At 42.2% G+C, this 25,749-nt stretch overlaps 1 protein-coding gene across 8 annotated transcripts in view; it reads right to left on the bottom strand.

Annotated features, from left to right (window-relative positions):
* Positions 1 to 25,749, bottom strand: part of NSMCE2 (NSE2 (MMS21) homolog, SMC5-SMC6 complex SUMO ligase) — a 244,544-nt gene that overhangs the window by 188,689 nt on the left and 30,106 nt on the right. For all 8 annotated transcript variants that reach the window (XM_036338697.1, XM_036338694.1, XM_036338689.1 and 5 more), the window contains one exon: positions 3,195 to 3,301. In XM_036338697.1, the coding sequence (XP_036194590.1) occupies positions 3,195 to 3,301 (107 nt within the window). The remainder of the gene's footprint in view (positions 1 to 3,194; positions 3,302 to 25,749) is intronic.

Below are 25,749 nucleotides of genomic sequence, written 5' to 3'. Positions count from 1 at the left end.
AATATTCAGGCATTGGAGAATATACAGCAGCTCTATTTTCTCAAAGGACAAAGAGAGGCAATCCGAGAGCTTCTGTTGAAAGGGGGTCCCCAGGGATTGTGGGTAAACTGACCTACACCTCTAAGGTTCCACAGTAAACTTCTAAAACCTCTTCAGAGGTAGATAGCCTCCAGAATTCCGTGAAGGTGAGAGTGGGAGAAAGACATGAGTTTAAATAATAAGCTCTAAAGCTCTTTGATGGTTACAATTTTTTTTTAGTGTACCATGACTATATGAACATTCATACACAGAAAGACCACAGAATGAATTAGAATCTAGGCAAATGACATAATAAAGCTCTTCAAAGTCTGCACAGAGCAGAAGTTAAGCAGGGACTCATACAGGTTCCTATTATTTGTATTCTTTCTGAGTAATCTGACTTAAAACAGTTTCTGTTTTAGGGATCATGAACACCTCATACTGTTAACTTAACTAGCTTATATCTAATCCTATGATTACTGAATTCTGGACTAGGACAGGTCAAAGCCAATGTAAGTTTTATTTCAAAGCCTTGAAATGAAGTGAGCAAAGTACTTGTTTTTAAGAAAGACTTTGTTCCATCTTTCTAAGTAATACATTTGGAAATCTGGATTTGCAGCAGTAACATATCTTCATCCAATTTTATGAAAGTCAAAGGGTTTGATACACACACAGTACTCTAATCTGAGTCACACAATAATGTTGTGAAATAGGCAAGCCAAGGACTTTACAGATGTAGAACATAAAGTTCCAAAAGGTTTCGTTTGTTGACCAGGGTCATAACTTAGAAAATGGAAGAAGTAAATAGGGTTGGAAGGGTTTCTGATCCTGAGATCATTGCTATTTCTAAAGAGCTATACCATTCTGGCCCCTCCCAAGCTAGTGTTCATTTTTTATCCCTCACCAAAACAAGCAACAAGATAGCATGTCCATAACTTCAAGTATATAAAGAACATAGTATATTAAAAGGGGTAAAACATTTCCCTCAAAATACAAGTCATGTCCCCATGTGGTTTCAGGTCTTGAAACCTTCTAAAATTATGGTCTACTATTCTTGGTCTTGTGTCAAGCTTACATAGAGAGCATAACTTTGCATCAGAAAATAACAAAAATATGTTTCCTCTTCTTATGAAAGACCAGGGACCTTCCTAACAGCACAAGAATCACTAAATCCAGTTGCTCCATATTCTGAGGTTAGCACCCAAAAGTGGGATAAAACTCAAAGCATAATCTTTTCTGTTTAGTAGGGTGGGGGGCAATGGGATGAAAGAAATTCTGTTAACTACTGAATGAGTGAGGGCAAGGTGAGGGTGAGGGCTTCTTTGTCTTTAACTTTTGTTTTTTATGAGTGGCTCAGTTTTCTGAAGGGGCAAGAGTTCAATTCTTTATGTAAAAATACCTTAAGTATCTGTGAATCCTCGAGTTCAATAGGAATAAAAAAATCTACGTTAAATTCTTTAACTTCCCAACTCTGTTTTTTTATCTCTAATGTACACTGTGCTGTTAAATTTGCACAACTTCCAAGTGAAGGACAGAAAAGCCTATCAAATAACTTCCACAGAACATAAGGGTCCAAGCAGGATTAACCTATACAATACGCTAACTCTGATCTCTGGTAGCAAACACTCTTTATTCTAGAAAGTCAGCCTTGTTCTTTGAGGTCAGTGGTTTTCAATCCTGGAGACAGATATTAAAATGAGCTTTTGCCAGAACCGGTTTGGCTCAGTGGATAGAGCGTCAGCCTGTGGACTCAAGGGTCCAGGGTTTGATTCCGGTCAAGGGCATGTACCTTGGTTGCGGGCACATCCCCAGTGTGGGGTGTGCAGGAGGCGGCTGATCGGTGTCTCTCTCTCTCATCGATGTTTCTAACTCTCTATCCTTCTCCCTTCCTCTCTGTAGAAAATCAATAAAACATATTTTTTTTTTTTTAAATGAGCTTTTACAAATACTGTCCCCCAATCCTGCTCCAAACCAATGAAATCAAAATCGCTTTAGGGTAGAGATGGGCTAGTTCTAGGGGTGGGCTAGAATCAAAAGCCTCTGGTCTGAGTGCTTCGCCCCCCAGTTTCAAATGCCCCAACAGGAGGTCATTTTCATATTTTCATATGCAAGAAATAGTCACAATACCAGTACTAACAGTCACCATGCTTAGAAACATCAGAATTTCATCAGCTGAAGGAGTTTATTACTTAGATATAAGCAGATACTCTTAAGTTAATCACAAATAATATACTTCATAAATACTAGTCAAATACCAACATCCAGAAAAGGGGAAAAAATTTAAACCAGAAAATTATTTCTTTTAATTTTTGTAACTTCATATAACTATGTAATGCTCATTTACACACGGTTTAGGTATTAAACCATAATTAAAATGTTATCTTCCCCTGACTAGTAGCCAATCTTGTAAAATATTTGATTTTTGGAATTTTCCCATAGATATAAGTTAGAAAAGGCAAATAAAGAAACCAGAAGTACAAGACATCCTATTACACAGGTATATGAAATAAGTTCAAAAGGGAGTTTCCACTGCTCTGAAGACAAAAGACTTCCCAGAAACATCAGTGCAATCGGATTGCTCACTTCTTACTCAACCCGGTACTGCTGAAAAGGAGGTTGCTATGTTCCCACCTTAACTGCCTATCTGTTGTTCCTGTGACAGCTGGAGTCAACAAAGATAAGTCTGGCTTCTGGAAAAACTAAAATGCCAAGCTTCTTTATTTTAAAACCTGTTCTGAAACTCTTCCGTATTATCTGATTCTATGAATTTTGCAATAGCTACATATTAGTTAAAGCTGGAGAATGAGTAACTAAACCACGTCTAAATTGTATGCTTAAGCAAACAGAAAAATAAAAACAAGTTTTAGGGAATTTTTAGGCCTAAGGAGGCTTAGACTAAAGTCTAATACCAAAAGATGCAGGAAAATCTAAAATAGATGTAATGTCCTAATTAAATGTGGGTGGCCGAACTGGAAAAAATATTTAAGATTCCTACTCTATGAACTTCCTGATTAAGAAGACATGAATGGCTGCTACAGGAAGACATTAATGGCTGCTACAGAAAAAACTAATAAGGAAATACTAGTATTAAAGGTTAGAGATTTTTTTGATTCTGTGTTTTTATTTCAAGGTCAGAGTTGTAACCAAATATAACGAGGTGAGTGGTATAAACTTACATGATTTATCGTCGACTGAACAGCCTTTACATAATGATTTAGTTCCCGATCCATCATAGCAAATTCAACCATCGCCTTATCCATACTGTATTCACTACTCACTTCAGCTGAAAAAAAGAAAATGCAATTATTATTTTCCATTTAAAATGCCATATCTGAGAAAAGTTGCACCAATGTAATGTATATCAATCAATGCTCTAAATGATTTTGTAAAGGTATTACATGTTTTTTAAAACTTCCTCAACATATTGGTGCTTCATTCAAAATTCTAAGAACATACCCAGTTGAAAAAGGCTCAAAGGCAAAAAGGTGGACTCAGACTCAGGGGTTCCAGGCTCTGCCACTTACTTGTATGATCTTAAACCAATCACTACACTTTTCCCAGCCTCAGCTCCCTCATCCCCTAAAGCACCCCAGTCATCTACCTACACATTGACTTCACAGGACTGTTAAAGACCAAATAAGGAAGATTTCCACGTCTAATAACAGTAGCTTGGGTTATGCAGGCCAATCCTCCTTTTGAAGACAACTAAAACGATTAGGAAAAAGAAATCTTAAAAACAAAAGAGCCACGAGATAGTAAGAAACCATCAGTGCAAAATCTGGGGGGAAATGAAAAAGACAAGCGAAGCACCAAACCAAGCCAGCTGGGTTCCCTTCCTCAGAATAAAGATGAGCCGGAAGTAATCCCACCCTGTTCCCGGCTGCCACGGGGCTGGCCTTGTCCATTGAGCAGAACAGAGGGAAGAGGGAGAGAAAACCACCTGCTTCTGAAACACTGTGGCCAGAGCCAGCCCTCCTGAACTGCAGCCCGGGTCCCCCTCACCTGAGTGGTCCTGGGAACCTAAGAACTTCTGATCTTGGGGTGGTCCCAGAGTGAGGGTACCCACATGTACTCCCCTCTAGAGAAGTCACTCATCCTGGGCCTCAAATAATCCCAATAAATAATCATTAAGGATAATGAACAGATTACAGGGGGAGGAGGGAACCTTACCCTAAAACACACAAGCCACCAAGAGTAAGAATCAGCAGAAACAGATCCACAAATGTTTCAGATGTTGGGATTATCTATCAGAATATGAAGCAACTACGCTTACTATGCTTAAAATTTTAAAATACCCTCGGGGAACATGAGAATAAACAGTGACCAGCAGACTGGAAAAGTGTTTTAAAACAGTTTTCTTAAGCTCTAAACACAAAGGAAAAGAGAAAGAACACAGGATAATAAACATATGGAAATGCAGTCACTCAAAGGCCCTTCATTCAAATGTTGGTATTTCTTGTCTACACTGAAGAACAATATGACATATCGTCCCAAAGCATCCTATCTAATAAAAGAGAAACATGGTAATTGGCGTACGACCGCTACCCTTCCCATTGGCTAATCAGGGTGATATGCAAAATAACTGCCAGCCAAGATGGCGGCCGGCAGCCAGGCAGCTTAAACTGAACATGAGGCTTGCTTGCTTCAGTGACGGAGGACTCCAACGTTCCCCGCCTGCCTTGCCGGCCTCTGAGCTTGCAGTTTAAGAAACATTGTAACAAATATAGAAGCTAAACAAAACCCCAAGAACCAGCTGTCAGCCGGCTGGGATCTCAGAGCTGGAGTTGATACAGTGTCTCGATTATAGAACCGAAACAAACCAGATACCTGCTTTCAGGAGCAGAGGCCTAAGAGCTGGAGCCTCAGAGCTAAAGCTGGCCCAGAATAAAAAAAGAAAAAAAAAAGAAAAAAAGGAGCAGTTGGGAGCTTCAGTCACCCCCAGCCTGAAAACAGCCCTCAGCCCCTCACCCAGACTGGCCAGGCACCCCAGTGGGGACCCCCACCCTGAAGGGTGTGTGACCAGCTGCAAACAGCCATCATCCCCTCACCCAGGCTGGCCAGGCACCCCAGTGGGGACCCCCACCCTGATCCAGGACACCCTTCAGGGCAAACCAGCCAGCCCCCACCCATGCACCAGGCCTCTATTCTATATAGTAAAAGGGTAATATGCCTCCCGGCACCGGGATCAGCGTGACGGGGGCAGCGCCCAAACCCCCTGAGCGCCCTGCAGCTCTGTGTGTGACAGGGTGCGGCGCCCCAACCCCACCCCACGGGCCCTGCTCTGTGTGTGACGGGGTAGAGCCATAACCTCCCCATTGGCCCTGCCCTGAGTGTGACAGTGGCGGTGCCCCAACTCCCCTATCGGCCCTACTCTGTGAGTGACAGGGGGGAGGCTCCCCAACCCCCTGATGGGCCCTGCTCTGTGCGTGACAGGTGGGAGCTCCCCAACCCCCTGATCGACCCTGCTCTGTGCATGACAGGTGGGAGCTCCCCAACCCCCTGATCGACCCTGCTCTGTGCATGACAGGGTATGGAGCCCCAACCCCCCTGATTGGCCCTGCTCTGTGCGTGACAGGGGGTGGCGCCGCAACCTCCCCATCGACCCTGCTTTGAGTGTGACGAGGGCGGTGCCCCAACCCCCCAATCGGCCCTACTCTGAGCGTGACTGAGGGTGGCATCGCAACCTCCCAATCCACCCTGCTCTGTGCATGACAGGGGGCGGCGCCCCAACTCCCCAATCGGCTCTGCTCTGAGCCCAACCAGGGGCTGCACCTAGGGATTGGGCCTGCCCTCTGCCACCTGGGAGCAGGCCTAAGCCAGCAGGTTGTTATCTCCCGAGGGGTCCCAGACTTCGAGAGGGCACAGGCCGGGCTGAGGGACCCTCCCCTCCCCCAGTGCACAAATTTTTGTGCACCGGGCCTCTAGTGAAATAATAAAAGCCACTTACACTTGGCTTTTAAAGATGATTTTCCTAGTCTTTACCATTAGTCTTTAATTTTACAATAGTTAATTATAAACACATCCCATAAAATATATCCAGAGTTAATCTGCTTCTGGGAGAATACCTCTTGGTTTATAATATCATTTGATAAAATGTAGTCAACCTTTTGAAAGCACTTAGTAATGTGCCTTTGACATGAAAATGCTATGAAAAGTTTTGCAAAGTAAAATAATAGGATGATGGTTCTCATTATCAAGGTCCCATGGATAATAGCAGGAGTTGAATCAGATAGCAATTTCAAATACAAGGCCAAGAGACCCTCCCTGTAAAGGAGAAAGAGAGCAATGGCTGGGTCTTTCATAGCATGAAGCCTAAGGGAGGCCAACTGGGGCTACAGGCAGCCTCAGCTAAAGTTCCAGGGCCCAGGAATGTGGGGACAAGCTGAAGAACCTACCTGATGAATGGAGCAGCCTGAGGCAACAAAGGGAAAACACCAGAAGAGATCAGGAAGCTAGTCCTAAAAATAACTGAGAATCACACCACACCTGGAAGTGATGTCGTCAGATAACTTCAGGCTAAACCCAGTGTCTTGGTTTATTGCAGAGACCAGAGACTGAAGACAAGAACTAGCAGAGATTCCATAACAGTATCTGGGAGACAGGCCATGAGAATGTCCATATCAAGTTGCAAACCTACCTCCACTATTTAAATATTTAAAATTATTTTTGTGATTCTTTTTATTCTTCTGTTAATCCTTATTTATTTTATTATTGCAATCATAATCCCTTTTTCTTAATATATATTTTTATTGAATTCTGGGAGGAAGGGAGGGAGGGAGGGAGAGAGAGGAGGAGGAGAAGGGAGAGAGGGAGGGAGGGAGAGAGAGAAATACCAATGATGGGAGAGAATCATTCATCGGCTGCCTCCCATATGCCCCAGACTGGGGATCAAGCCCACAACCCAGGCCATGTGCCCATGTGCTGTGACTGGGAATCGAACTGTGATCTCCTGGTTCATAGGTCAATGCTCAACCACTGAGCCATGCCGGCCAGGCTATAACCTCTTTTTTTAAATGTTATTTGGGTTCATGTTTCAGAAACACTAGGCTAGGGAAGACAGAAAATCTGTGTCTTTTTCTACTAAAGAACTATAGAAAAAGAAAAGCATATTGTTGCATAAAAAAAGCCAACAGGCCAAATAAATCACAAAGAATTCAAGAATTCAGAAGGGAAAAAAGGGATGAACAAATAAAAAGGGAGTTGGTTGTTGACTAAAAAAGTGGTTGGGAGTAGGGGAGTGTGGAGGGACTGACCAGCCAGAGGTTCCTGCTCCTTTATTCCACAGTATATAATCCCACTATCAAAAACCTCCCACTTATCCCACTCCTGACACCAAAACAAAAAACAAAACCCTCCCTAAAAATTTACAGGGAAAGCCCTTCCTAAAAATCCACACCAACCAAATTCTACACTGCACATCCTTCCAGGACTGGGAACAGGCGCTGCTTGCTTTTAAACTGTGTCAGCCTAGAAGGATAGCGCTTAATTTACCGTAACTATACTTGATATTTTGGCACTTTTAACCATAAATAATCTTGCCTTTTTATATGCATTCATCACATTTCTCCAAACAAATTATAATCCACTTATGGGCAAGAATGAAGCCTTAGTGTTTTGGGGCTCCAACAAAGAATTATAGCACCTCTCTCTTCAATATTGTTATATGGTCATTTAATTTAATAAATTTGGAAATTAAACCTTTGCCAACTATAAATTGTCCTGCCTCAAATATTCAATTCAATTAAAATATGAAGAAAACATGATATAGATTCATTTGCCTATTATATTTTCATTGTGATTTTTCTATAAGAAAGAGGCTAGCACCAATAAGGGGAGAAAGCAGGAAGGAAGAGAACCACACAAATGATGTTAAAATGCACAGGACAGTTCCAGAGAGGGAAGTACTTCTGTACCACACTCTGCAAGCCTGGCATTAGAGAAAATTGGTGCAGATGATAAAGCATGGAAAGTAATGACAATGATGAAAAAAAGTATATAATAACAGTAGCTGTAGCTAACAATTAGTAAACACTTTATTATGTGCCAAGACTGTATGAGCGCACCATATTTACCGTAAGCCTCAGAGCAACATGAAGAGACAGAGTTTTATCTCTACTTCATACATGAGAAACTGAAACACTGAGCCGGTGAAGTGACTTGCCCCAGGCAGAGGCCACCTCCAACTCAGGCTTCCTTTCTGCAAAGATGTACACCTGCCACCAGCACTAAAGGTGCTTAAACACAAGGACAATCACCCAGCTCCTCCAAGAATATCTACCGAACAAACCCTCAGGGGGAGAAGTCAGGGCCCTAGCTTCATTTTAGCTCCCTGGTGATCCCTTCCAAGTAGGACACTAGGTACTGCCATTCAAATGGTATTAGACCTGGTCCTGAAAAAGCTTTTCCAAATTCCTTAAGGAGAGGAAACTGATTACAGTTGACCCTTGAACTACATGGGTTTGAAATGCACATGTCCACTTGCATACAGATTTTTTTTAAATTACTGCAAATGTATTTTCTCTTCCTTATGGTTTTCTCAGTGACATTTTCTCTAGCTTACTTTATTATCTTACAGTGTGTAACACATATAACATACAAAATATGTGTTAATCGACTGTTTATGTTATTAGTAAGGCTTCTGATCAATGGTAGGCTAACAGTAGTTAAATTCTGAGGAGTCAAAAGTAATACATGGGTGTATGTTTTTCCCATTGATTTTTTGGGAGAATGGAAGAGAGAGAGAAAGACAGAGAGAAACATCAATGTGAGAGAAACACATCGATTGGTTGCCTCCTGCACAAGCCCTGATCAGGGCACAGGCCGGGGAGGAGACTGCAACCAAGGTACGTGCCTTGACCAGAATAGAACCCGGGACCCCTTGGTCCACAGGCCAACGCTCTATCCACTGAGAAAAACCAGCTAGGGCCAGTAAATACATGGATTTTAAACTGTGTGGAGGTCAACAACCCTAACATCCACGTTGGTTAAGAGTCAACTGTACTGTTTGTTTTTTTAATTCAATTTATTTGCGTGATATTGGTTAATAAAATTATATAGGTTTCATGTGTATAATTCTACAATGCATCATCTGTATATTGTATTTTGTGTTCACCACCCCAAGTCATTTATCCCTACCTTTGCTCTCTTCTCCTTCACCCCATCCCTCTTGCCCTCTGGTAATCACCATACATTGTCTGCATTTATGAGTTGTTGTTTTTTACTTACTCCCTTCACCTTTTTCACCCAGCCCCGCAACCCTCCTCCCCTCTGACAGCTGTCGGTCAGTTTTCTGTATACATGAGTCTGTTTCTATTTCGCTTGTTAGTTTATTTTGTTTAATAGATTTCACATATAAGTGAAATCATATGGTACTTGTCTTTCTCTGACTGGCTTAGTCCGCTTAGCATCATACTCTCTAGGTCCATCTATGCTGTTGCAAAAGGTAAGATTTCCTTCTTTTTTTATGACTGAGTAGTATTTCATTGTTTAAATATAACACAGCTTTTTTATCCACTTATCTGCTGATGGGCACTTGGATTGCTTCCAAATTTTGGCTATTGTCAATAACGCTGCAATGGGAGAACCAAGATGGCGGCATAGGTTAACGCCGGAGTTTGCTGCTTTGAACAACTACTTCAAAAGTGAAACCAAAAAACGGAAGGGACATCACCCAGAACCACAGGACCGCTGGCTGAGTGGAAGTCCTACACCTAGGAGGAAAGAGAAACGCATACGGACACTCAGAGGAGGCGCAGTGCTGAAGTCAAATTCTGAGGTGCGGAGTGCGCGGAGCGGGCTGGCGGCGGAGGGCGCGGTTGGCGTTTTCAATCGGGAGGGAGTCGCAGACTCTGAGCTCCAGATCCGGGCAAGTCTTTAGGGACCCAGACTCAAACGGGAGAAGCGGGACTGTCTGGCTTCGGTCAGAGCGAGTGCAGCTTTCTCTCTGAGCTTTGCAGCGGGTGCTGGGACTCAGAGAGGCAGAGCCCCTGGGGACAGGACTGAGAGCCGCCATAACTGCTCTCTCCGGCCCACCCTGTTGATCCTGTGCGACCCGCCCCGCCCAAGCCCTGCACACAGGCATTTGCCGGATAGCCTCAGGCAAACGCCAGATTAGCACCTCCCTAGAGGACAGAAGTTCTCTCACTGCTGACACAGCTGATTCTCATAGCCACTTGGCCTGGAGGTCAAACCCTCCCTGGAATTAGCTACAACAATCAAGATTTAACTATAAGACTGCGAACAAAGACCACTAGGGGGTGCACCAAGGAAGCATAACAAAATGCGGAGACAAAGAAACAGGACAAAATTGTCAATGGAAGATATAGAGTTCAGAACCACACTTTTAAGGTCTCTCAAGAACTGTTTAGAAGCCGCCGATAAACTTAATGAGATCTACAAGAAAACTAATAAGACCCTCGATCTTATATTGGGGAACCAACTAGAAATTAAGCATACACGGACTGAAATAACGAATATTATACAGACTCCCGACAGCAGACCAGAGGAGCGCAAGAATCAAGTCAATGATTTGAAATGCGAGGAAGCAAAGAACACCCAACCGGAAAAGCAAAATGAAAAAAGAATCCAAAAATGCGAGGATAGTGTAAGGAGCCTCTGGGACAGCTTCAAGCGTACCAACATCAGAATTATAGGGGTGCCAGAAGATGAGAGAGAGCAAGATATTGAAAACCTATTTGAAGAAATAATGACAGAAAACTTCCCCCACCTGGTGAAAGAAATGGACTTACAGGTCCAAGAAGCGCGGAGAACCCCAAACAAAAGGAACCCAAAGAGGACCACACCAAGACACATCATAATTAAAATGCCAAGAGCAAAAGATAAAGAGAGAATCTTAAAAACAGCAAGAGAAAGAAACTCAGTTACCTACAAGGGAATACCCATACGACTGTCAGCTGATTTCTCAACAGAAACTTTGCAGGCCAGAAGGGAGTGGCAAGAAATATTCAAAGTGATGAATACCAAGAACCTACAACCAAGATTACTTTATCCAGCAAAGCTATCATTCAGAATTGAAGGTCAGATAAAGAGCTTCACAGATAAGGAAAAGCTAAAGGAGTTCATCACCACCAAACCAGGATTATATGAAATGCTGAAAGTTATCCTTTAAGAAGAGGAAGAGGAAGAAAAAGGTAAAGATACAAATTATGAACAACAAATATGCATCTATCAACAAGTGAATCTAAGAATCAAGTGAATAAATAATCTGATGAACAGAATGAACTGTTGATTATAATAGAATCAGGGACATAGAAAGGGAATGGACTGACTATTCCTGGGGGGGAAAGGGGTGTGGGAGATGCAGGAAGAGACTGGACAAAAATCGTGCACCTATGGATGAGGACAGTGGGTGGGGAGTGAGGGTGGAGGGTGGGGCGGGAACTGGGAGGAGGGGAGTTACGGGGGGAAAAAAAAAGAGGAACAAATGTAATAATCTGAACAATAAAGATTTAATTAAAAAAAAAAAATAACGCTGCAATGATCACAGGGGTGTATATTCAACTGTACTAAATTTTAAATCCGGTGAAGAGAGTGACCTTCCACACCGGCAAGGCTAACTAGAGGTGCTATATAAGCAAAAAAGTCACCATTGAATGCGAGGAGACTAACTAAGCCAACTCTAGCTGAGAAGCCAAACAGTACTAGGCCAAGAGCATGGCAGCAACAAAGATAGAGGTGGCAGCCATGGACTGATTACTGGGCAGCAAATGAGGAGCAGCAGGAGGGAAATGTTCAAGAGCACAGGGAAAGTGCTGGAAACACTGAGGGGAGCCAAATGTCAAAACCATTTCTATTTTTCTGCCTTCCCCAGCGGAGCAGGGTCTGGAGAGCTAGGGATTTTCCTAGTTCTTGAATGTGCCATTCTATGAGTATGCATTTAGTCCAGCCAACCCTTGCTTGTGCTAACTAACCATCTGAACCTAAGTGATATACTTGAACATGCACTTACAAGCCACTAAATACGTGGGCAAGGCTTGGGGGGAGCTCTGTGACTGTGAGACCTACGTAACACATCTGGTATACTAATTAAGAAGTTAGTACGATAAGTAGCTGAAATATGTCCACCTGCCCCTGCCCCATCAAATCAAGTCCAGAGGGCACAGATAAACCTTAATTTACATTATAAATGTATAACTATTTCTGTTAATACTAATACCAGGGCTGCCGTCCCACAGATCTTCGTGGCTGTACCCAGTGATCCTGGTCAACACCACCCCAAACACTATGAGCTGCTAAAAGTACCCGAAGAACTTTAAAAATGTTATTTCAACCAGGAAGGGCCACAGCATTAAACCCATTCTTAAAAGATGTTTTGTTTCTTTTCTTTTCTTTTTTTCCTGTTAAATGGCAAACTCTAGAAAAATAAGGATAATCACTAAAGGAAGGCTTCTTTTTAGACCGAAGTACTCTGACATTTATGTAATATAAAAAGTATCTGAATGGATGAAGTTGGCCTGCACATAATTTTCCTAAAGTCAAACCAACCTATAATTATGCAATCTGAACAGCCACGCTATTCATTAGACACATCATCTGTTACTCAATGTCAAAATGCACTAACAGCAATATTATAACTATTACTAACTCTCTCTTTTTGAAGTGTTGAATAGGCATTCAAATTACATGATCAGGAGACATTAAGCAGAAATGGGTGATTTAGTGTTGCAATCAAATTCAACTGAAAACAACACTCATGAGAACTCTGTGAGAGTAAGATGATAGCTGAGGCAGGAACAAGTGTGAAAGCAACGTGGTAACAACCAATGCTGGTTGTCTTGGATATGGACGACTGGGGCAAAATGAGGGAGAAGGGATAGGTCTGTGAAAGGAAAGGAAGGGAGACAAACTAGCTATTTTTATAGACATAGACTCAGGTGAGGCAAATTCCAGGCCCTGGACTAGAAGATGTAGGTAGTAAGGCACATGAATTCTTATGTAGCAGAGCATGGACACATGAGTTGATCCAGGATGAGCTTCAAGATTGCCAGATCTATTCACATCTTATTTGATCAATATAATGGCCTTCTCTAGGTCACAAGTTAGAAATGGGGGAGCAGAACATTCATGATCTTGGCTTCCCCAAGTTCAGATGGGCATGGTCACCAGAACGATCAAGCTTGAGTTCTAGACCAGCAACCAGCTCAGCAAGAATAGAAGGTAAGTGATGCAGCTCAGAGCTGTGGCTTCATGATCAACTATTTCAAATAAGGCCCCTCCTAGCCATAGCTGTCAGACAGCTGCAGCCCAAGGCATGCACTACAGAGAAACAAACCCCGAGGCCCAGCCACGAGGTTGGGGAAGCGCAGCTGAAATAGGTCCCAGAGCCAAGCAAGCTCCCTCTCATCCAGAATAGAACCAAATGCTTCATTCTTCATAAAACCATAAAACTTCTTTACCTTACAACTGGGACGTGTGTGTGTTAGAGAGGCACACCCTGAAGACAAATTTCACCTATGTATCTTTTCAAACTTTTTGTCCCAGATTCAACTGCACAGTTTTGCCCATGGCCAATATGTTTCCTGAAATTTTGTCCCAAATAAAAATTGCAGAATCAAGTGTTTTGTGTTGTTGTTGTTTTTTCTACAAAGTCACATATAAGTGTATCTGAATAGGAACAATGCCAATTACATATAGTAGATTAAATTCAACTCTGTGCATTTTATTAGTGAAATACCAGATGAAGACAAAACATCCATTTAGGGTTCTATGGGGCTGCTGACTCCAATTCAGCATGAATCACACATTCAGAAGGATCTGATAAATACTCAATGCCATAAAGTGCATATCATTCTGGGAAGGAGAAAGGAAGGCAAGGAGGCAGGGAATCACCTCACTGTGTTATAAATTTCCTAGAGTAGATGGGACATGTATATAGTAGGGAGATCTTATTTTCTGAAACACAGAATAAATACTTCCTACTCTCTTCAAATTAAAAATTGATTCTTCTATATTTAAGCAAGACATTTCTTTTCTTTGGATAAACAGAAATAAACGGCAGCATAAATCATACCACCGTTCCCTCCCTCCACAGTACACTCTTCCTCTGAAAAGGGGGCCCCAACTATCTCTCGCAGCACGGATCTCCTCCAAGAGTAGCTGTGAGTGTTTTCCTGGAGCCTAGTATTAAGCAATCGGTATACAGTCATCAGGCGTTGAGTTTAATGACTTACTCACTGCTTGAGCAATATTTAATAGAAACTTGGTTACTTTTCACTACACTGTACTTTAGTCATAATTATCCCTCCACACAGATATTAGTGTGGTAAAATTAAAACCAAATCCACATTTTATAACTGCTTCCCACCAGAAATAATAGTGAAGAGTATACAGTGTATGGCACAAACAAATAAGCAAGCGATCCTTTTATAAACAGTGAATATGGGAGAAATCTTCAAGAAATATTGACGTTTATAATAATTTTTACCCACCTATACAATCTGCTTATAATACAGAGAGTAAAGTTGTATAATACAGTAACTCAAAAAGTCAGCTCTCGAGTCAGATTACTTTCAAATCTAGGCTCTACTGTTAGCTCTGTAGTCTTTAGCAAGTCACTTTACCAGAATCTCAGTTTCCTCTCCTATATAAAGGGTAAAATAATAATATCTAACTCACAAAATGATATGAGGACTAAATGAGAAAATGTAGGTAAAATGATCAGCCTAGGGCCTGGCCCGCAGTCAGCATTAACAAAATATTATCTGTCATTAAAATTATTCCAGAATGGATAAGTACTTTGCAAATGTAATTAATCTTAATGCTAAAAAGCATTTTGCCCTTAGAACCAAAAAGTATCAAGTGAACATCACCTCCTTAACTTTCAGTTATTTTTACTAACTTGAGCCCAAAGCACTGAGCTGAACTCACAAGACTGTGATGTTCAATGAGAAACTTTGTAAACAAACTGATGCCCAGAAACCCATGTACCTAGCAAATCCTTATTGAGCACTTAATACATGTCAGGCAGAGGATAAAAATGTTTTGATGCGGAATGAGTGGCTAACACTGCCCACAGACGGCAGGAAAGATTTAGCAGGAAGGTAAATCTGCATCGTTTCTTGGAGGATGAGTAAGTGTGTGCCAGATGTTCACCAGACTGGGGTAGAGGCTAAACAAATGCCCTCACGCCTCTCCACAGAGGGTGACTTAGAGTTTAAGTGCTCAAAGAAAAACACTGGGCATGAACTGAGGAGAGAGACAAAGATTAAATCTCCACTGAGCAGTGACTACGTGCCAGGCACTTTGAACACACTACTCATCCTAGCCTTTGTTACAACAATATGAATTAGGTATCATTAGACATAATTTCAAGATAAGAAAACTGATGTTCAAAGAGACTAAATCATTTGCCCCAGGTCACACATTAATAAACGGTGGAGTTTGGAATGACCTCATGTGTGACTTAAAGTTAGCATGGAAGACACGTGCTATAGCGTCTGAACTGCTACCCAGGAAAACTAAAATATACTTCATGCAAAAGTCATGGAATAATGAATAACTGCTTCTCTAGCTAAAGGAATTCTCCTCAACATTAACTTATTTTAAGAGAGAACAAGAGAAAGTGAAAAAGAAAGACTGACTCACTGCCTTAAACAGTTCTCAGAGGAATGGAGACTATCTTTCATCATATACACAGATATTTCCTTTGAGAGCATAGTTAATATTCTCGAAACTACCATGGTAAAGTTATAACTCAAAGTGCTGCTTGAAGTAAATTCTATGAAGAGGTGAAGTCATAAAACCACAGAAGTTAATCTCTGGATACAATCTAATCTCTGCCAGTTATCAAAAGCACTATGAACCCTAGGTTATGGGCACCTATAATTTCAAAACATATCCACAGATGTCTTTGGTTACCTGTTATAAAGTCCCTGACTATTTAAAGTCAAGCCTGCCTTTTATTTGACTGAAATTCTTTTTCTATACCATTCTTGCCTACTTCTTCCTACTCACTATAAAGAAATAGTGAATGCAAGGCAGCAAGCAAAATTCACAACAGCATTTCCCAGCCAACGTAATTTCTAGGACTCGGCTTTGCCCAAGGTCTACCTACAGTATGAAGCTTGAAGGCTCAGGAGGAGGCTTAAGGAACAGAACCTGACTTTGATTTCTGGTTCATGACCAAAGTGCCAGCATGAATTTATGGCAGCAAAAATAAAAGAAGTGAGGCTTAAATGTCATGTGGTTATTAAGAAAATTAAATGAAAACGTAAGTGAAGCATCCAACATTATGTCTTAAATTCAGTAGACACGATAAATGGAGCCTCTCTTTTGCTGTTTAACTACATGTGCTTGGCAATATTTCCCAATACAAATTTTCTTTTCCACTTAAGCTAGTATCAAATCATAGAGTCATCTCACCCACTTTTTAAAATCAATAACGCATACAGCTAAGAAATTCGTTGAGCATAGGGTTGAAAAATCCAAACGTGGGTCTCCAATCCCAAAATTCCCTCCTTACAGGCAACCATTGCTAAGCGGTCCTGGGAATGTAATCTCATAGAGATAGTCCATGTAAAAGGCATCTTCTTGTAAAAGGACTACAGAAATAAAAATACTTACAGAAGTAGCAGAAATAAGGAATATAAAATGGCCCAACTATTCTCAGAATGCCTCATGTTGAAAATCATGTGCCCTAGTCTTCAGTAAGTGCACCTGAATAGAAAGTTTGGTGTCAAAATGTTCATCTATAATAATAAAGTGTAATATGCTAATTAGACCAGATGTCCTTCCCGACAAAGCTGGGGCTGCGAGGGAAGCCTGGGTCCCAGGTGCCAGAGGGAAGCTGGTGCCGGCAGCCGGGGAAAGGAAGGCCTACTCTTGCACGAATTTCGTGCATCAGCCCTCTAGTTTTAAAATAAAACATAAAAGGCAAATAAATATATCTGGGAACACAATGCAAACATATTAACAACAAGAAAGCAGTGATGCTAAGCAAAGAATAGAGTATGAAGGCTAGAGGGGGGTCTTCCAATTCACTCATTTAACAAATATTTACCAAGCATAGCCCCGTGTGCTTGGAGACGTAAAGAAAGCAGTAACAAGGCAACACTGTACCTTCTCTCAAAGAGTTTGACAAATTTCTACTCCATGCAAAATTTCTACAAAGTCCTAGTATCTGCCTTTGTGTGGGATGGAGAATCTTGTTCCACTGCTGAACACCTCATTATTAGATTCCTTCCAAAGAGAGAGCTGAGCCAGCACCTTCCTAGAACAATTCCAGACAATGACAACAATAAAGTTGAATGGCTCTTTCACACACATTAACTGATTTACACCTCATAACCTGCATATAGAGTGATTTTACTCTCTGTTTTATTCAGTTGAGAAAATTGAAGCTCAGAGAGGTTAAATGGCTCCAATGAAGTCATGCCTCACTATCAGAAGTAGGACTTGACCCTTAATCCTCAACTCCAGAGCTAAAGAAGAGCCACCTGCTGGTCCACACAGAGCCAACTTTTCCAGATCACAGTCCTTCAAAGACCTGAAGGTGGCTATTAAATATTTCCTACCCGGCAAGTTCATTGGCTAACCTGCCTTCAAGGTGGACTACAGAATAAAAAAAAACAAGAATTACAGCCAGGGGGTTGACCAATGAAGACCATGATAACACTATAATTACATGTATACCACTGAAATCTTGGGTTAACCTTGTCGATAAAAAAATTCAACAGAAATGGCTATTAAGCAGACCTCTCGTTTCCTACACTAGTACCACTGAGTCTTTCTATCTAAAATTCAAAACATAAGATTGTGAGATTTCTATGTTCCTGAAATCTGGCATTCCATTTCATTCAGGAGGTGAAGGTCTTTCTGAATATCAACATGTCATCTAATTACCAGCTAGTTCACCCTATGTCCTGTGATCCATAAGTCTGACAACCTTGCCTCTCTTGGTTTTTTTCAATAGTTAAACAATAGCTAACATTTACTGAGCACTTACTATGTGAGCCAGACACTAGCTAACCAATTTACATGCATCATTTTATTTAATCTTTACAATAACTCTGTGAAAAGGACAGTATCATTTTCCCCATTTGATGAAAGGAAAAAAATGGACTCAGAGAGGTTAACTACTTTGAACCAAGTCATACAGCTAATGAGCTATGGAGAGAAGACTCAAATCACAGACATAAATGTAAAACCTAAAACTATTAAGCTTCTAGAGAGAATTATAAGGAATTATTAGGTTAAGCAAATACTTTTTTAGATATAACACCAAAAGCATGTCCATAACAGAACAAATTGATAAACTAGATATCATGAAAATTAAAAACTTCTGCCTCTTCAAAACAATCTGTTAAGAGCACAGATTGGGTGAAAATATTCAAAAACCATATATCCAATAAAGAACTGTAGTCAGAATATATAAAGAATTCTCAAAATTCAATAAAAGTTTTAAAAAATAGTCCAATAACAAAGGGGAGCAAGATTTGGATAGACACTTCACCAAATCGGTGAGTGCCAAATAACCACATGAAAAGGTATTCAAGATTACTGGTCATTAGGAGATGAAATTAAAAGACTATAAGATACCACTGCATATTTATTAAAGTGGCTAAAATTAAGAAGACTGACATATCAAGTGTTGACAAGGATATAGAGTGACTAGAGAATTACCTTAATGTATTCCACACATAGGTTCCTAATTTTCAGAAAACTGTAATATTACCAAAAAAGTACACTTTACTGTATAATTTAACCAGTTAATATAATTTAATCTTATCATAATTACTCAAAAGGGACTTCAAATATCATATCTCTGTGTTATCATTACGGTTTTACTAGTAAAATATGGAAACTTAAGTTAACAAATTTTTCATGTAACAGATATCAAAGAAAGCAGCGTTTTTGTCTATAATGACCTCATGAGAGTATTAATTGCTTTGTATTATAATTTGTTTTCTCGAATTCAGCGGTTCTCAAAGTGTTGTCACCAGACCACCAGTATCGGCATCCCTGGGAACTTGTTAGAAACCCAAAGTCTGAGGCCTACACAGACAACTGATTCCGAAACTCTAGGGTGGGGACCAGAAATATGTATTTGAACAAATCCTTTGGGGTAATTCTGAAGCCTGGTAAAAGCTGAGATCCACTGTTCTAATATATGTTTTAAAGTTTAAGGCACAAATTGGCTTTTCTCTGAGATTTTTTAATAAATTCACAGAATTTGAAGACAAAAAGGAAATATTACTTCAAATACACATTCTCAATAAATCTCAAAGTCAACCAGCTATCTCCCTATTTCTATACTTACTGAATTATTTTAGGCCTTTTATTACGTTATAAAACCAACACTGAATGTAAGATCCCATAAATAATGCACTCTACAAAAGCCCCTGTCTGAAAACCAATTTTCTACTTCAATACCCTAAGCCATTTACTCACATTTATTTTTGCAACTGCACCCAACATTCCTTCCAAGTTTACTAGGTTTGCTTCTAATTTTAGCTACAAACTTTCATTCTCCAGAGAACATCTGTGCAACTTTTAATTAGGCTCATCTAAATGGAATGGATTTTAAAAATAACTCGTTATAAATTTTTAATTGTTTCATAAAGCTACTTTAGAAGCAGAATGAAAGTGGAAATGATATTGTACTGAATCAGGATATCTGGGGCTGTCAGTAATTTGTTCAGAGACCTTGAGTTAGTAACTTAATCTTTCTGGGGCTCAATTCCCTCACTTGTAAGAGGAAGTTGAGGTAGATGACCTATGAAGTCCATTTCAGGTCTAAGAGTCTATAAATCTGTGATCGTACTGTTATACTCTATGAGAGGCTTGGTGCATAAAATTCATGCACTTGGGGAGGAGGTGTCCCTTAGCCCAGCCTGCACCCTCTCCAATCTGGGACCCTTCGGGGGATGTCCAACTGCTGGTTTAGGCCCAATCCCACAGGACTGCTGGCTCCCAACCGCTCGCCTGCCTGATTGCCCCTAACCACTCCCCTGCCAGCCTGGTACCCCCAACTGCCCTCCCCTGTAGGGCTGGTCATCCCTAACTGCCCTCCCTTGCAGGCCTGGTCCCCCTCAACTGCTCTCCCCTGCAGGTCCGGTCCCCCTCAATTGCCCTCCCATGCCGGCCTGGTCGCCCCTAACTGCCCTCCCCTGACGGCCTGGTCACCTCTAACTGCCTTCCCCTGCAAGCCTGGTCCCCCTCAACTGCCCTCCCCTTCAGGCCTGGTCCCCCTCAACTTCCCTCCCCTGCCGGCCCAGTCACCAACGGCCCTCCTCTGCTGACCTGTTTTCCCCCAACTGCCTTCCCTTGCCGGCCATCTTGTGGCAGCCATCTTGTGATGACATGGGCATGGCCATCTTGTGACCACATGGGGGTGGCCATCTTGTGTGAGGGCATGATGGTCAATTTGCATATTGCCTCTTTATTATATAGGATGGTATTGTACTTTGACATTGATAAGGTGTTGCCAAATTATTTTCTTGTATAGTGTCTATTTTTATCAATTTTAAAATTGTTTTAAGACATGTGCTTCTCCTTAGGGTTCAAGAACATCACTGTAATACCGCTTCCTAGAAATCTGAATACTATAAACTATAAATACATGTAAACTCTTAGTAGCTGAACACCAAAATGACAGTGTGATTTTAGCAGTCTCTTTCCTCTTTCTTGAACTGTTGAATTTAGCTCTGAAACTATGGGATGCACTGTACGACCCCGAAAGCTTTCACAGTGTCATAAACAATGTGGATTCTGGGGGCAACTGCCTGGGTTTGAGTTCTGGATCTATTACTTATGAACTTTTTGTGATCTTGGTCAAGTCATTTAAACTCTTTAAACCTTTAATAAGCATCAGATTTTTTCTTACTAATATTACTTCCAAAGTCAGCTCTCTCATCAGAAGTTTTCAGAACTGATCTGCAATTCAAAATAGTAAACACACAGGGTAAAGTACACCTGCTTTGTGCAAGGCGCCTCACCTTCACCCTAGGGGCAGGACTTCTCCACTTTCAGAATGCATCAGAATTATTTGGAACTAGAGGCCCGGTGCACAAAAATTTGTGCACTCGGGAGGGGGGTCCCCCTCAGCCCGGCCTGCGCCCTCAAGCAGTCTGGGACTCCTCGGGGGATGACCACCTGCTGGCTTAGGCCTGCTCCCCAGAGGGATTGGGCCTAAGATGGCAGTCAGACATCCCTCTGGCAGCCCGGCAGCCCTCAGGGGATGTCCACTTGCCAGCAGGGAGCAGGCCTAAGCTGCAGTCAGACATCCTTAGTGCTGCTGAGGAGGCAGGAGAGGCTCCCACCACCACCGCTGTACTGGCAGCTGTCAGCCTGGCTTGTGGCTGAGCAGAGCTCCCCCATGTGGGAGCGCACTGACCACCAGAGGGCAGCTCCTACACTGAGCGTCTGCCCCCTGGTGGTCAGTGTGTGTCATAGTGACCAGTCATTCCCAGTCTTTCTGCTGTTAGAGTCAGTTTGCATATTACCCTTTTATTATATAAGAGTGCCTGGCCAGCCTGGGTGAGGGGCTGATAGCTGTTTGCAGCTGGTCGCACCCCCTTCAGGGTGGGGGTCCCCACTGGGGTGCCTGGCCAGCCTGGATGAGGGGCTGATGGCTGTTCTCAGGCTGCCTGTACCCCCTTTAGGGTGGGGGTCCCCACTGGGGTGCCTGGCCAGTCTGAGTGAGGGGCTGAGGGCCGTTTTCAGGCTGGCCGGGACTGAAGCTCCCAGCCTCTTCTTTTTTTCTTTTATTCTGGGATTTATTTACCTTCTATAATTGAAACTCTGTTGCCTTCACTGGCGCTCCCAGCTCTGAGGCCACGGCGGGCTGAAAGCAGGTATCTGGGGTTTGTTTAGCTTCCATAATTAAAACACTGTTGCTTTTGGAGCTGTTGCTTTCGGAGCTCAGAGCCGGCCGTGGCAGGCGGGGAACTTTGGCTTCCTCCATCACTGGAGCAAGCAAACCTCATGCTCCCTTCAGCTGCATGGCTGCAGGCCGCCATCTTGGTTGGCAGTTAATTTGCATATCGCCCTGATTAGCCAATGGGAAGTGTAGCTGAGGTAGGGTTAATTACCCTTTTTGTCTTGTATTAGATAGGATGTTAGTTTTGAATGCAGATTCCTGGGCTCAGCTTCCAGGGGCTCCAACTCTACACTTTTTTAAGGTTTCTAAAGCAGGCTGCTGAGGATTGCAGTCTGAGAAATATTTCTGTAGGGATGTGAAAGAGATAGGACCCCTCCCTTTAAATACTTATAATCTCCGGCCTCTGATCCATTTCAGAATTCACTGCAGCTACCACAGTGTTGCTCCTGTTGGCTGTGTACCACATACACCTAATATGGCCCTTTTATGTAGATTCCATATGTTATCACTTTAAGTTCCAGTATCTATGTCCTGATGCAAGGCTATATAGCTCAACTCTTTACCTATATTTGAGATCTGCCCAATCCTCCAAACCCCAACACCTCCAAACCTGTGGCTACTGAAAGTTCCTGGTATTCCTGACCTCTGCACACCAGAAGGTTCACTAACCCTGACCGCTGACCTATAAACCTGACCATGGCCTCATTCAGAGTCCTAGTCTCAGAATAACACTTCCGACTCTGCTGCCAGCAAACAGCCCAGTATGTCTTCAGTGTAGTACAAATTTTCAAAAAAAGATAGTAGTGTGTCAAAACCTGCATAAATTTAACTCACAAAACTTTTAATATATACAAAACAACAAGAACAACAACAAAGTAACAATCAGGGATCAGGGAACCCAGGGCAGAATGCAGACCATGACCAAGGACTTTAAATGTATTACAAATATTTGACATAACCTCCCTGAAGGAAGTGAAGGGAAAAAGGAACTGACCTAAGTAACCTTGAAAGCTCTGTTTTGACTCAAAACTGTAGGACTAAAGACAAAAAGCACTGTACATATAAACACTGTATGCTAGTTGATGGTGCTGTTTGTCATGGAGGAATCCTATATAATAAAAGCCTAATATGCTAAGTGTCAGGTTGTCCGTTCAACCAAAGTGTAATCTATATATATAAAAGCCTAAGTGAACAACTGGTCACTATGACACACAATGACCACCAAGGGGCAGACACTCAATGCAGGAGCTGCCCCTGGTGGTCAATGCGCTCCCACAGCCAACCTCCTATGGTACACCCCCCGCCCCCGCCAGCCAGCCCCAATCGGCCCCGATAGGGACTGGGCGAGACTGCCTCGATAGGCCCGATCGCCAGCCAGGCCAAGGGACCCCACCCGTGCACGAATTTGTGCACCGGGCCTCTAGTATGCTAATGATATGCCAAGGCCACTCAACCACTTGCTATGACGTGCACTGACCACCAGGGGCAGATAGTTGACCAGTCAACCCGTCGCTATGACGTGCACTGATCACCAGGGGGCAGATGCTCAATGCAGGAGCTGCCCCCTGGTGATCAGTGTATTCCCACAGTGGGAGCACTGCTCAGCCAGAAGCCCTGAGCCGAGCTCACTGGTGGCGAGCAGTGGCGGTGGCAGGAGCCTCTCCCACCTCTGCAGCAGCGCTAAGGGTGTCCAACTGATGGCTTAGGCCCGCTTCCCCCCCCACCCCCCCGCCCCCCGGGAGCCATCAGTCATACATCCCCCGAGGGCTCCCAGACTGCGAGAGGACACAGCCCGTGCTGAGGGAGCCCCCCAAGTGCATGAATTTTGTGCACTGGGCCTCTAGTGAGTTAATAATTCTGAAACTGCTTTACATGTCTACTGAGGTTACACAAATAAATAAATGGACGATGGACAGTGAGGGCCTGGTTTCTCAGTGTTGGAGAAATTACAAACTAGGGAAGATGAGAGTTGACCATGTGGTACCACTAAATTAGAGATGAAAGCATCAGTATAAACACGTTTACCTTACTACAGATACAGAAGAACAGATACAAAAATAATGACAGGTATGTACTAGTATGTACATATGTTAGTACACTACAGATGCTTCTCAACTCTGTCTGCCAAAAGGGCTAGAAGCAGTGAGATCCTGGTAGCAGCAAGCACACCCAGAACTCAGATTTGAGTTTCTAAACCCCATTTTTCCGACAAGAGGAACAAGAAGAGCTCCTTAGAGAAACAGCTAATTCTGGGGCTGGGGCAGGGAAAATGCAATTCTTTACAGAAGATTCTAAACAATGTGTGTAGATACATGGCCCTCCAAAAGATAGAGCTTAATTCTTCCCCCTGCGTGTGGGTGGAGTTAGTCACTTACTTCCAAAACACAGTATGTAAAGGGGAAAAAAGAAAAGCACCTTTTTAGTAAAGAAACTGGACAAACACAGCTGGGGCCAGGTGGTCAAGGTCAACACCATCTGTAAGTCATGCTGATGTCATGTACTCCCCAGGATGATGTGATGAGAAGGGCACTTGACCTCTATGATCCTCTTTCCAAAAATAACATTACCCCCATCTAACCATGGCAAACCCAAATTGAGGGACATTCTATAAAATACTTAACCAGGATTCCTTAAAACTGTCAAAGTTATAAATTTTATTTTAATTTAAAAAATAAAAAAAGACTATGAAACAACCAAGGAGATGACAACTAAACGCAATGTGGATCCTGGATTGGATCCTGGACAATGTCTTAAAAATGGACACCAATGAAATCCAAATAAAGTCTGGAGCTCACCGTTTAGTTTAGTCAATAGTAATGGATGAGTGTTGTTTTCTAGTTTTGACAAACGGGGGCTGGGTGAGGGTATATGGGAACTGTCTGCAACTTTTCTATCCATCTAAAAGTATTCCAAAATAAAATGTTTATTTTACAAAAAGAGAGAGCATACACACAAAATGAAGTGAAAGGGAGACTGCAAAAGGAAGTAAGTGACACTGTACTTAGGAAAAGCGACACAATTAAAAAAATAAATCTTAACTCTGTTATTTGGTATAAAGAATTTGACTTGCATGTAGCTAAGGCACTAGTTAGACAACAACATCATCCCAGCAACTTTCTCTTTCAGAGTTCATAAAGCCAATAAAACACATACCCATACACACACACACACACACACAGCCAAAATCTTTCCTCAATACCATCTTCAAAAAGAAAATATTAAACAGGCTCAGGTTGGCCAATAAACTGAAGCGGGAATTAAGAAGCACATCTATTAGCTAGTTGTAGAGTCTTAGACACGGCATTTCATCTCTCTGGGCCTGTTTTTTTTTTTTTTTTTTTTTTATCTGTAACAAAAGCAGGTTTAAAAAGAAGTTTAAGGATTCTTTCAGTCAAAGATACAAAATTCTACAAAGGTGATTAGCAACCTCTTTGAAACCAAATTCTACATTTCCTCCTATCCTCCAATAGCTCCTTCTCAATCACTTCTTTCTGCAACTTTACCCAATCCCTCAGGATGCTAACCCAGGCCCTCAGGAATCCACATACTCTCCCTAAGAAACAATATTCATTCTGTGGCTTCCATTCCCATGTACAGGCTATTTCCGAATCTATACCTTCATCCTGAGCTCAAAGACCAACTGCATAGTGGTCATACCACCTGAAGATATGAATAAAACTGAATTCACCCCACCCCCCAAAAAATTATCCCAGTCTTCAGGTGCCCATCGTGGAAGGCAAAATAATGCTCCCCCCTCCCAAAATGTCCATGTCCTAATCCCCAGAACCTGTGAGTACAGTACAGTCCTTGAAAGGAGGGAATTAAGGTGTAAATGAGGTTGAGATGGGAAGGTGAGTGATCTTGGATTATCTGGGTGTAGCTAATATAAGCAC

The sequence above is a fragment of the Myotis myotis genome, unplaced genomic scaffold, assembly GCF_014108235.1.
Source record: "Myotis myotis isolate mMyoMyo1 unplaced genomic scaffold, mMyoMyo1.p scaffold_m19_p_16, whole genome shotgun sequence".
Classification (NCBI taxonomy): Eukaryota; Metazoa; Chordata; class Mammalia; order Chiroptera; family Vespertilionidae; genus Myotis; species Myotis myotis.
This window is presented reverse-complemented; position numbering and strand designations above follow the sequence as displayed.